Source organism: Anopheles merus, unplaced genomic scaffold, assembly GCF_017562075.2.
Source record: "Anopheles merus strain MAF unplaced genomic scaffold, AmerM5.1 LNR4000743, whole genome shotgun sequence".
Taxonomy (NCBI): domain Eukaryota; kingdom Metazoa; phylum Arthropoda; class Insecta; order Diptera; family Culicidae; genus Anopheles; species Anopheles merus.
Window position 1 is genome coordinate 18427 of NW_024428323.1, and position 13920 is coordinate 32346.

A 13920-nucleotide genomic window follows, 5' to 3' on the forward strand; every position below is an offset into this window, starting at 1 on the left:
TCGACAAATCCGTCATTTGAACAGAACCGTCCAATAGAGGACGCTACGATGAAAATTACGTACAGGTAAACCCCGAAATACGCGGTCTCACATAACAAAATCTTTGATCGCAAGGATCTTGGTCGCCCAATTTTTCTGTCGCAAACTTATTGGTCGCAAACTTCTTGTTCGCAAACTTCTTGTTAGCAAACTTCTTGCCCGCAAACATCTTGTTCGCTTAATTCTTGGTCGCAAACTTCTTGTTCGCATAATTCCACCCAAAACATTTTGGGCCAAACATTTTTGTCGCAAACATTTTGGTCGCAAACTTCTTGGTCGCCAATTCAATGGTTGCCAAATCCTTGGTTTCAATCTTCTTGGTCGCAAACTTCTTGTTTGCAAAATTCTTGATCGCAAACTTCTTGGACGCAAAAATCTTGATCGCAAACTTCTTGGTCGCAAAATATCTGGTTTCAAAAGGGTTTTGCTACCCAGAATTTTGCGAACATAAGTTCTAGTGTATTTCGGAGACACTGTAACGTTTGCGTGGCTTACGTTTGAATAATTTAATATTTTTTCGGATTTATGCTGCAAGCCACACAAAATAAAAATAGAAAGCAACATTCGGTTCAATTTTATATAGACTTATATTTTTCGCTGGCTGTAGCGCAAATGTATATGGATATAATGGCTCAATACCACTTTTTAAGCGGCGTTGTTCTAAATTGCCCCTCATATGCATCCTGGCCGTTTCACATTGGTTACGCACATATCTCTCATATGCATGTAGGTTGGTATATTTGTTGGGTTGTTTTGTTTACTCAGATACTTGCGTTGGTTCAGTATAATGTATAAAAAAGGCTAAAAAGTAAAAAAGACACCTCAGAGCTAACTGTATGCGATTTATACAAAAAAAAAGTTCGGGCTGCATTACGTACAAATGTATACCGTTTAACGACATTTTGGTAGAGGTGCTGGTTGCTTCCCAACCTATGGCAGAGTTGGTGGGTGGGAAGGAGTAATCCATTGCTACCAATAATTTTCGTTTCCTACCGTTTTCCCTTCTTGTCGCGCATTGTCCTCGCAAACGGTGTAGGAATATGCACACAACGCACACAGCACAATTACCCTGTTTGCTGGTGGTCTGCTTGTTTCTTTTCTCGTTCGATTTCTATCACTTATTTTACACATATGGTCTTTTCTGTAAGTTCTCCACCAAATGCTTCACTCTGTGTTAGTGAATACACCTTCCGATTACATCTCTATTCCTGTTGTTGTTCCTATTTACAAACACATTTAAAATGGTTCCTTTTAACTTTGTTTCTCTCTCTCTCTCTCTCTCTCTCTCTCTCTATCTATCTATCTATCTCTCTTTCTCTCTCTCTCTCTCTCTCTCTCTCTCTCTCTCTCTCATACACTCTCTCTTTCTCTCACGCAACGGCACATGTTTTCCGTATTTCCTCCCGTTTTTGGGAGTGGTAATTTTCACCCAGCCCGGCATTTCCTACTATTTTCCACAGTATCACAGATTAATTGTCCTCGGTTAAGAAAGTTCTCGGAGCCTTTAAACAATAGAGAAAATAAAATTGAAGAGTGTGCATTAAAAAATCATGTTTGATCTAACTGGAGCGCATTAAAAATGTAAAGGACTAGGTGGTGCTGGTGGTTAAGGTTGGTGGCGGAGGCGGTGCTGGTGATGGTGGTGTTCGAACACAACAAAAAAATCCCTATCGAATGATCTTCTTCATCTGCCTGTCTGTTACCAATATGAACGATGATCGTTATGATGGTTGAGGTCATTCGGTGTCTCTACGTCTTAAGTAAACGTACGAACAAATCATGGTCGTAGTTACAGTTTTGGAATAATCTACGATCGTATCAGAATTGTATGCAGTTTGTGTAATCTCTTATTCCTCACTGAGGGAAAAACCAGACCTGTCAAGATTAATCAAATTGTCCTTGTTTCCCGTACTTGGTTCAGCATTTTGCAGTTTCACGAACTGTATTCACTTTATTGGGTTGTATCGGTACCTTTGGACGCGTGTATTCGTCGTCGACTAACAGCAAATTGTACGTACACAGTCCAGCACACAAATAGAGATGGAGACTGTGTTACCTGAGTTTAAATATGTTTGTCCTATGCGGAACTGGATATCTGCCACAGCTACGTTATTGATTACATTTGTTTTACAATTTTTAACTCACGCCGCTCGTGCAGCACCCTACTACGTTCGCATCGCATTGCTATCCTTCTAGGATTTCTCTGGATTGATAGTATCGTTTAAGATCTGGGACGGCTTTAAATCTGCCATCCTCTTCCTTAAATCTGGCATCCTAAGCGACTCACGACCGTGCTGTGCACGATCCTAGAAAAGTTATTATCCTAGTACAGCTAGTAGAATACACGCACACACAAACATACATACATCCTCTACGATCAACATCGACCCATGGAGAACGGCACGAGAAAATGCAACTTTCTAAGTCGGTGTGCTTTCATGCGCATGTGTGGGTGGGGGTGTGTCTGTCCTAACATCCATTGATGATACCTTCCACCAGTTTTGCCTTCGTCTGTGAGTTGAGCCCGTTCACGGCCGATGCCTTCAGCAGCAAGCTGCCCCCACTGCCGCCCAGCGTTCCGGGCGTGTAGTTAACGCTAATGCTGATCGGGTGCAGCGGCGGCATCTGTAGGAAGTTTTTGCTCAGCAGATCGATCCCGTTCAGGTAGGGCAACAGAGTTTCGTAGTCCACGTTCAGCGGGATGTAGAAACCCTGCGTGTGGCAGGCAAAAATCGGCACCGGATGGTAGGAACTGGGATGGTGGTGATGTTGCTGCTGTTGCTGCTGGTGATGGTGATGTGCAAAGGCGGGAGTCGCCGTTGGTCCCATTGCTACCACCGCACTTCCGAGCGACGATAGCAGCTCGTGCTTTATCTCGGACGCCGGCAGTGGCGTCACCGATGAGGAGGACGACGACGATGACGCTGCCAACGGGTGGCCATTTCTAGCGAGCGCCAGCTTTTTCTCCAGCGGCACGCACTGCTCCGCCGCCCCTTGCTGCTGGTGATGGTGGTTGTGGTGGTGCGCTCCATTCTCCATCGGACCTGCGGCCGGTGATTCGGCCCCATTTCTGACCGGAGTACTGGGCAGCTTTCGCTTCAGTGACAGTGGCTCGTCCGTGGACGATGCCACGGTCGACGACTTCCCGGTCAGTGTGCTCGTGCTGGAGGACTTGGAATCGGCCCCGGACATACTGCCACTGCTACCGTTGGTCAGTGGCGAGGCGCGCAGCGAGTGCGGCTGCTGATGCATATGCTGATCCTCGTGCAGCGACACCGGGCTGCGATCGAAATCGGTTCCGTGCCCATTTTCGTGCGTGTCCTGCGAAAACCGTTGCTGGATGTAGTTCTTGAACTTGTAGCTGTTGTGGCTGTGCTCGTGCTCCGGCGAAGCGTGCTCCGAGAACTTGCGCATGCGGATCGTGCGCAGGACGCTCTCGTGCTGGTTGATGTTGTTGTTCGTGTCTTGCTGCAGGCTGGTGCCGGTACCGTTCGGGCACAGCCGGGCCGGCGGGGACGGTGCGTCGTAGTCCTGCGTCGAGTGGTTGCTGGACGTGTCCAGATGGTGCTGCACGATGCTCGGCGCAGTCGAGGTAATGACGGCAGCCTGCTGCGGGTTGTTGTTGCTGTGCGTGCTGCTGCTCGTGCTCGTCGCACTGCGGAAGCTAAGATCCTTCACGTCGTGATGGTCGTTGCTGCTGTGCTCGAGATCCGACGGGCAGGTGAGTATTTCCCGCAGGTGGCCCAGCTGCCCGCTGGCCAGATAGATGGGGCTGCCACCGTTTGCCATCTCCGTGCCGCAACGTGTCTTGCTCAATTCACCTGCGGGCGAACAAAAACAGGTCACAATCAGCGAACTATATCAAAACACTTACACACGCTTAAACACCTACCCTTCATAATCTCATTGCAGTGCTCCTTTAGGTGAGCGACCATGCGAAAGCACATCTCCTCGCCCCGCTCGCGCATCATAAACTTGGCCGCCTCGGCCAGACACTCGTTGTACCCGTGGCGATACTGCTCGGCGCAGGACGACTCCCGGCCGCACTCCTGGCTCTGCAGGTTCTTCAGGTGGCGTATGGCCATCTCGATGATTTCCGTCTTTTCCACCCGTCCCCGACCTTTGCGCATGTACTGCTGCGGAATGAGTCGCGAAAGGTCGGCCAGGCAGGAGTTCATCCGATCTCGGCGCCGTTTCTCAATGATCCGGTGCGACAGTGGATCTTGCTGCGGATGGGGAAATGGAACACGATAGACAGCATGGTTAATGTGGTTGTTTTGATTTGGTTCGACATGGTTTTGGATGGATGTTTTTGTTTGTTTGCATGAGAATTCTATACATAAATTGAATGCAACGATTCTAGCGATTCTAAAATGTATGTGTTTGCCAATCAGTTCATGCAATTCAATTCACGGCACTAGCAAGGCAGACGGATCAGAACTGAGAACTGTTGTTTTATGCGTTCGCTCAATCCCAAACGGTGTCTGAGTGCATGTGCATGTCCGCCACCGAATCGTTATTCATTAATTCGATTGATTCCTCATGTCATGTCACGTGAAATGAAACGCTTGATTTCGTGCCATGAAACGAAGCAGTAGTTTGTTGTTTTACCAACAGGCAGGGAACGTGAGCGAACGGAACGCGGATGCAGTAATTAGTGCCGTCTGTCCGACCGCAACGAGGTGTGACGCGGTGACATCGATTAAGGTTTGACGTGTTTCAATTGATAAGACAACGGTGTCGGGTCCGGTGATGTACCGCTAGCATGAACGCTAGCTGACTGATAGCCGAGCTGTACTGCTCCGCGTACCCCCATTACCATCGATACAGGCGATAGCGCCCGGTAATCAATGCTCCAAAAGACCTCGACTGGAATCTCGTGCCGAGCCGCGGGAGCTACTCTACCGATACTAAGGGCAGGATGGCAACAGCAGATAATCACGTGTCGTTTCTATTATTTCGTGCACGCTTCTCACGTTTCTAGATCAAGGAAGTTCAACAGCAACATCTATTTTAAGATTGATGCAGTGGGGAGAGGGGATTAGCAGTGTCCTTCTTATTGAGTAGCTAAGTGAAGCCTTGACAAGATGAGCTCGGGGAATTCGATACGAACTTGGACAAGATATGGATATCGACTACGAATCTTAGTAGTAAACTATATTTAGTTTTTTTACTAATTTTGGAACTGGATAGAGTGCACAGTAAAACTATACGCAAGATTTAAAATCACATTCTCTGCAATGTTTTCAAGATGCTACGCCCAAGACATTGCGGTATAAAGAGTAATAAAATATGCTATAAAAGATTAAAAAAAGCACTGGTTGGTAATCTAAGTTGGAATTAAAGCGCGCCATACTAATCACCCTGATCGTAATATGATGAGCGGAAAATGGAACATAAATCTGTCTAGTCTCGCCTACCCGTGATGTTTTGCCCCGTCGTCCTGGTGGAAAATCGGCATCATCTTCGCTGTAGGTGGTATTGTTGGCGGAAAAGTTGAGCCCCGGCTCACCGCAATACGTGTATCCGGGCACACCAGCCTCACTGCAACGAGCAAACAGAGTAATTTATGATTAGCAAAGGCAGAAAAAAAAACTATTCAAACATAAAATAGATTAAACTGAAAGTAGGTTTTATGGATTGATACCGTGACTTTACAATTATTTTATACAGAATCAATTATTTTATTTTCAATATTAAATAATTCATTTTGCTTGTTTTGTTCTTGTTCGTATGATAAAGTTATAACTTTATTGCTCTATTGGTTTTTACTGCTTTCGTATGGCTAAAACAATTTATTATATTGCCTCTCTCAAAGGTTAAAGTGTAGAACATCGCCACCCAGCACCACTTCCTACGTATTGGAAGTTATCCATCATTGTTCTGTTAAGCACACATTAAAGTACATTGTTGCGTTGAGGAACACCCTTTGAAGGTCAACGTTAAAATTGTAAAGGTATACCGCGTCGAAAGGAAGTCATCTCATCATTTTCCATACCGTCCCACATATAGTACAAACATCATTACCATTATCCTTCTGAGGAGGCGACAACCTCTTCAAAACGTTGCTGCTTTAGGAAGACGCAAAGGTTGGATAATATTTTAATCGCTTTATCGGTCCTTACAGAAATGCAGAGGTTCACTCATTATTCATTCTTTTTTATTCAACCAGCAGGAGGACTACTGGTTGCTACCTTTAGATGGTTTTTTAGTTTAACGGAAATCGTGGTGATTTACATTACGCTACGACCATGCGCAAACCAGTCCTTGCCGAGCCTGGGGATGCGGAGAAACTGGAAAGGCTTATGATCGGCAGGGGTTTTTTCAGGGGTCATGTCGGGTAGGTTTATGATGATGCTAAGATGAGATCATAGAAAAGACAAAGAGAGTTACGAAGAGCACGGGTGGCTTCAATACTTTCCTCCCTTCGCTTCTTGCCCTGTGTGAGGATGAGTAATGCAGCAGGTTACAGCGCTACGACACACCACCCACCTCGGTATCGTACCCATTTTTGCAAGCGTTGGAGCATCGGTTGCCCTAGCGGTTGATGACCCATCGGATAGGCAGCAGCGCACAAGCACTGCAACAATGTGTCCATTACGGCAGCAACTAGTGAGCGCTCGCCGTCGCTAATAAAACCCACACTAATTAGCGCACGTTTTACCGACAAGCCGTATCGTGCCACCGATAACTTCTTCTGGACGTGGTGTGCTCCAGGCTGTTGGATCATGGGCAACCGTGTCAAGTGGGTTCTCCTATATCGCTGCCAATGTTTTGAGCGCAATGTGATTAATGTGTGAGTGTGGTGATACTTGCCTATCGAAGCAGGTAATCTTTGGCTCCACACCCTATCGCTGCACTCTTTGCTCGCAAACGCATTAGAAAAGCGTAAATTTCCAACAGTTGTCGCGTTGTCCTGCCACAACGGCTTGCATCGCCAACCGCCAGCCCTACCCTATGTCGTCCCACGACCGTCATCGATCCACGCGTGATACTGCCGCGTGAGCGCGCCTTGCGAGCGTGAGACTTCTAAAGCAGCAGACGTGCCACCGGGCCATCACATTATCAACAACGCGGCCAGGCATCATGCAGTCACTCGGTGACTCATGCACGAAGTCACACTTTCGACAGCATGAGATTGAGAACGGCTGTCGCTTCCTCTTCGCACCCCGCGTACGCGGGCAGCATCCCACCGAACCCAAACAATAGGTCACAAGGACAGCTGGCTGGGCCGGCGAGCCGGAACACGTGAACACGCGCGTGCTCCAGTTAATGCGAATGCGTTCCCCGGCATCCTTTTGTGTGCTGGGCTGGCGGAGCATCGAAGCGCTCCCGGCTCGTCCCCGGGCACAACGCGTATGCTGATTGACTTCAACTTTGTTTGTTACAATTTGTTTTGCTCTCGCGCACTGAAAAACGTGAACCATTTCCAATTGTAATACGACCGGCTAAGAAACGGAGCGAAAACTGGGAGAGAAGGAGGAGGGAGACATAAATTATACAAACTTCCAAGACGGCACACAGCCCACGTGCTCGGACCGAACGCGCGCGCGCACACACTCTGGTGCGCTATCTAGTTGCGATTTAAATATATGCTCTGCCCGTTAAACGCGCCAAGCTTTGCTTCTGTTTGTGCCGTCGTCTGCGAGCCACGATAAAGGCCATGCTTCCGCGTGCGACACTGGGGTGTCCCTCGGGCTAATGCTAACCCCCAACCGTACACCCATTGGGTTCTATGGCAAGGCACCCATTTACATACACAAATTGTCACATGTTTCCGTGCGCCACGCACGGAACGGCGGAGAAATGCTGCACACACACACACATACACATGTCCCGGTTACGTGTCCTCTGTGCGGCAATGGATGGAGCAATCGGGAGTGGTAGATCAGGAATTTTGGGAAACGGTTCTCGTTTGCATTGCGCAACGTGCCAAAGGACACAACGTGACCGAGCACGGGCATTTGGGTAAGAGTGTGTGTGAGCAAAACAGCCCTGGTTCGGGTGGTCTAGAATGTGGTCAAAGTACACTGGTTACCGCTGCCGGCCAGGACCGTCCAGGATCTCACTTTTAAATTAATCCCAGAGCATAGCATGATTTCGTGCGATCTAACTTGTAAACAGTTTAACGGGGTTCCACATCACATGTTTTGTTCCCTTGCTTTTGCACATTTATGTTTTTTTTTTTTGCTGTGTAGCCCATATTTTTGGAGTTCTCGCCCACCGCACGGCGTTGTGGAATAAATTACCCACTTAACTGTGAGTCAAAATAAATTACACCCAGCGCCGTCGCATCAGCTCGTCTCGCTGTATTATTTCAACATTTGAAATGTACGGGAACAAACAACAGCGCTAATATCGGTACGGACATCGGCTTTCTTTAATTATTAAATTTTAAACAAGAAACACAACAAAGAACAATTTGAGGCATGCAGTTGTGTAAACGAATTGTTTTAAACAACCGACTTGTAATGCCTAAACTCTTCATCTCTTAGCACTGTATTCAGGCTCCAACGCTCCATTTCAATCAATATTGAGATTACCCATCGTTTTACTCCACCGCGTCTGTGCTTTGTTTATAGAGAGAGAGAGAAAAATCGCAGCTTGTACCACCCTTTGGACCTTCTTCTGTATTTGCTAAATTCATTAGTCAGCCATCAATGGCATCGTGGCAAACGCAATTCGTGCCGCCTGTAAAAAAAAATTAAAACAAACATCCCTCTAGATTCGCTCGTGTCAGCATGCACTCGTTTCCTTTTTTTTTTGCGCGGCTGTTGATGCCATCCCCAAGCTGACAACGAAAAATAGAATCGCGAACGTGTTTCTTCGCAGGCTGCATACTGCCCCACGTTTCGATGGGGCAGTTTGCCGTTTGGGGAGGACGCTTCGGATTTGGCAAAACACGCCGCCAGTCCGCCAGTGCTGTTACCTTTTGCACGGGAGAGCATCGGCCTAATGACGCCGTTGCCAAAAAAATCCGCACAGAATGTGCTGTTGCACATATGTATACTCGCTACTTTTCTCATCTCGCTTCCTATGGCACGCATCTTAGCGAGGCGAGGCTCAGATACGTTGTATCGAGTGTTGTATACCATCCGGCGGTGGCGAACGGATACAGATCGTTTACGTTATCCTGTTCGATGGGATATCATCATGTAGGGAAAGGAAAATAGTGAAGTATAAGGACAAGAGAGAGAGAGAGAGAGAGAGAGAGAGAGAGAGAGAGAGAGAGAGAGAGAGAAGATGGTGCACATTGGGGGTGTTCTGCATCGTGTGTGCTATTTTTAATCATTCAAAATTATGCACACATAGAGATTGTGAAACAGAGAGAGAGAGAGCGAGTGAAAGAGTCGACGCGATTAGGGGTGATGCCACCCGAACGAACACACTGCAGACAACACAAGAGTTGTAAAGTGTTGAGAGAAAAAGGCAAATGAAAACGAACTATTTGAGCAAATGCCAACAAACGTGACCAACGAGAGACACTCGTCAGCGGACCCTGCCTGCCACCGCCATTCCTGGGCCATACCGAACGTGTGCGAGAGAGGCGCTGGCAAAACTGTAGCGACAGATTCCTCCCCCCGAAGCCCCTTGCGTTGCTCTGAATGTTGGAATTTCTTACACGAAAGCCAATGCGCCCGTTGGCATCCACCGAAAGCTGGCGCTTCATCACATGTAGACGAGGAGCCGGGCTGTATCCCCAATGAGGAGTGGAACAAAGCTTCAGATTTTATGTCCTCGTATGCGCTTATCTACGGTTTTACTTGAATAAACGACAGCTTTTTAGTCTGAAATAGATTTATGCTCTTATATCGACATTAGGGCACATATGTCCACTAACTTTAGCTCATTTTTTAAATACAGAACTACTGTCCTTTACCCAAGGATGGATAACGCCTAGCATTCTTCAAACGTGAGGCGACGTCCCCAGTAACAGCTACGTTTAATGCCGATTCAAGATTCCATTGCAGCGCCGGTCGGTAGCTATGGGAAGATGTTTGATGAGGCGCGGCCATGATCTAAAAATGGAACCGACACTTGGCGCACCCGTCACGTCTTGTGTGTGTGTGTGTGTGTGTGTGTGTGTGTGTGTGTGTGTGTGTGTGTGTGTGTGTGTGTGTGTGGTGTGTGTGAATTATTGTAAATTATATATGTGTGTGTGTGTATTTATGGCCACATACCGGAAGCTATTTTCTTTGCTAGCTCTCCGTTGCTCTAACTGCTCAGTTGTGACTATTTTAATTAGCCAACATTCTAATATTGCAATATCTATGAAATCCAATACAGATATTTGCCCAAAAATATCACACACTCTTCTTCCCAGCGGGTCACCTTAGCTGCCTTACAATATGGGTCCACCTCACGCAACGTCCCATGCGCGAGGATACAGAGCAAACGAAAAAGGCGCGTCACGGTACGGTTGTTAAAATTAAAAATATAAAAAAAATGAGAGAAAAACAAACGACACGGTTTCGGAAATAGAAAGGGCGCGGCCGAAGCGTCTAGAACGATCGCAACAACAATCGACAAACGACATTGCTAGATTGTGCGTCGAGATGACTGATTCATTCATTATGTTTGCCCCTGACGTACGTAGGAATCGAACGTCCTGTTTCGTGTGAGTGTGTGGCCTGGGCACGTGATCGCAACCAAAAATGTCCGTGAATGGTTGTGTTCGACGATCCGACCGAACGGTAAAACGCAAGTCCATGGCTGTCTCAAAAACAACCTGTTGCTTTCAAGCGTAAAAAAAAAGCGCGGTAGGAAACGATTTCTTCCGCAGTCTTCCGTCTAAGGAGGGCAGTTCGTTTTTGTTTGTTTTTTTGCTTTAATTTTCCTCATTGAATTAAGACTCTTCAGTAGCAGTGCTGCTGCTGCTACGTGTTGCTCGCACACAGCTGTAAATACAATTTTGTTAACGTCACCGTCCGCTTGACACCGGCCCATGGGGACGGATCCGGAAGTGGTCTCGCGAGAATAAATCTGCCATCCTGCCATGTGCTGCAGAACGTCTCGGTACAATGGCCGATCGTCGTCTTTCTTAGCGCCCTTTACCTTTCCCACTGCACTGTATTGCCCAAGGGAAGTTTTGCACGACTCACGGGATGGTAACGCGTTAGCTCTCGTAACGTGACTCCTGCTGGTTGCACTTCTTGCACTTGCATCTGCCAGCTCCGGTCTACGTACAGCCTGGCCCACAGACAGAGAGGGAGAGATCGTGTGAATTTTCTCGCGAGTTGTATTTGCGTTTGTCTGACTGCGAACGGGAAAGAGGGGAAACCAATGGTGGGATGACAGCGATGCGACACGGGACGGGACGTGCGCACGTCAATAAACTCGTCGAAGGTTACCGCCGCCAGCGAAGTGCATCACGGCAAGTGTCGCCGGTTGCGTTTGTCACACGTACACACAACGACGGTGTGTGTGTGTGTACAGGTTTGTGTTTGTGTGCACTTTATGCAACTTGCTTTATCTGCCTTGAGCGTGGATGATCGGTCTGGTGCACTCTTCGAGTGTAATGCATTTCCTCCGAGGCATTGTCAAATTTATTATTTGTTGAATGTTTCCAACTACTTAAGAGTAAGAGTGTTAAGGAGTAGATAATAATCCATTTATGCTTCCTAATCATGTTTAAGCTGGTTTTGATGTGTACCAAATGCTTTTTTCCTACACATTTTCTATGCCAACACGGTGCAGACGGGTAGTACAATCCAACCGTAGTACTGCCCCACCCCGATCGGCGTGTTCCTACGCGGAAGCGAACAGCAATCCGCACGGTGGCCGCGCTACACCATCACCACCGCAAGTGCGCACTCACGTGTCGGCTGCATCGCACCCTTCGTGTGTGCAATGAGTCGTGCAGGCCTGGGGAGCGAATGAACAAAACAAAACCACCCAAACACCCGCCGCGCGCCACGCACCACGAACCATCCGTGGTCCGCGGGCAGGTCCACCGGCCGTCTCCACCGTTCTGCGCGTTCTTTCTTTTTTCCGCATTTACGAGCACGCCAGCAGCGCAGCGCGCCTTTGTGCTGTTTGCGCTGTTTGCTGGTGTAGAATTCTTTCGATTCGTTCGTCAACACACCCACGTTCGCGCAAACAAACACACACACACACAGACCGGGGAGGGCCTACCACATGGAACCGTCCGTGCGGCCACCACCCTCCGAAACGGCGCATAGTGGCCCCCCAATGTGTGCCATGGGCCATGGCGGCGTTTCGCTGTCGGGCAACAAGTGTTCGCTAAGGCGGTACCACCCCATTAGACGGGTGAGTGTGTGTGTTTGTGTGCGTGCTGCGTTTCTGCTCTCTTCTGGCAGGCGTTCGATGTTCAAGGGATTGGTGTACACACAAAAAACACCCCCTAACCTGCACACACACACACACAACAGCACGGAAAATAAATATCCGTCAGGCACAAACGTTGCTGCTGGCACGCCAACCCATTCCTGCACGTGATAGCGGCGTGGTGTGTCTGTTGGTGTTTCTCCCCCGTCCACCCCTTCCCTCTTCAACATTTTTTCGTTTAGCTTCTCAGTTTTGCTCGCCTCGTTCTCGTTTGAATGTGTCGCGTCGGATCTACCGACGTCATGCGCCGTTAAATTACATACACCATGCGGCCAATAAGCCGTCCGCGAGAAGAGCTAAGCTCGCGCAGGGGGGCCTTCATCCGCCCCTTAATCCGCTAGAGTGGGACGATGATGGATCACGATTAACGCAGATCGGTGGCGTTGCATGCCGACGAAACAGCAGTCACCACTTGACTGACATGGCAGCACTGTTGGCGCACGAATGGTGCCGGTTACCGTTCCTTATAGGACATTTTGTGAGATCAACTTTTACTTTACAAATGTTTGATTTGTGTACTGAACGATAATGTGCTATAATTCATTTAACGTATATTAGACAGAGTTTTTTTCTTTTCTAAACATTATTTCTAATGATTCGTTTAAACATAACACCTTACTTCGGCGACGGTTTAATCCCCCATTAACAAATATAACGAAATCTTTTAAAATCTTTTTTTAACAACTAATGTGTTTTGCAGGAATTGAACTGCAACATTAGAAAAAACATAAGAAATCTTCACAGTGATTCGTGTAAGCATTGTTGGTAGCAAAAAAAAACAATCTTGAGCTGTAAAGCTGTAAACGCGCCTGAGTCAATTTCAATTCAATTCAAAACCTCTGTCTCCGTTATATTTGATGCAGCTGAAACGAAGCGAAAGAACTGCAATAACACTCAACGTACGAGCGAGCGCCCACATTCTAGCAAAGTTCTCACCACCGAACCGACACAAAGTTTGCCTGCCTGTGCATCCTAAGTGTGGCCACCATTTCCGCTCACTTAGACGCTCCGCCGCAAGCCACCCCCCTTGCACTGGGTGTGCGCAGTGCAGGCAAACAGATATCATATTAATTTATTATTTATTACATTCTACCGAGCGCTACGAGCCCACAGATCGCTGATGGATTTCCTGTTTGTGCAAGCCTCCCCCGGCCTCCCCGCTTGGCGACAATGTTTGTTCGGGCCAATAATCCCTTCGCCCGCTTTGATTTGCTATTTGCACGCCGCAGCTCTCCTTTATCGACATAAAATAATCTCTCCACCCTCCTTGCGGGCAAAAGTGAAGGAAAAAAAAATGGAAACCGATTCAACCCTGTTCAAACTTACGTGCCAAGCGGGCTGCAATTGCCAGCCGTCCCTATTGCACGATTGCATTCCGTACGAGCGCATTTCCGTGAGATGCAGAATGAAGGGGGAATTTGAGCACTTTTTCGAACCGGGCAAAGAATACTAACTGATCGAACAAGATCCCGAACGAACGGTGGGGAGTTTCATTTTTTTTTTTCTTTTTTCCTACACAGCGATGTTGTGAAC

At 47.7% G+C, this 13920-nt stretch overlaps 1 protein-coding gene across 1 annotated transcript; it reads right to left on the reverse strand.

Moving 5' to 3' along the window:
• Window positions 1–1466: 1466 nt before the first annotated feature.
• LOC121602971 (transcription factor cwo-like) lies at window positions 1467–5597 on the reverse strand (the record flags this gene model as incomplete). The annotated part of the gene is made up of 3 exons (XM_041931716.1): window positions 1467–3860; window positions 3932–4265; window positions 5460–5597. Coding segments are annotated over 3 exons (1824 nt in total), but the record flags the coding sequence as incomplete, so codon positions are not given.
• Between the last annotated feature and the right edge of the window lie 8323 nt (window positions 5598–13920).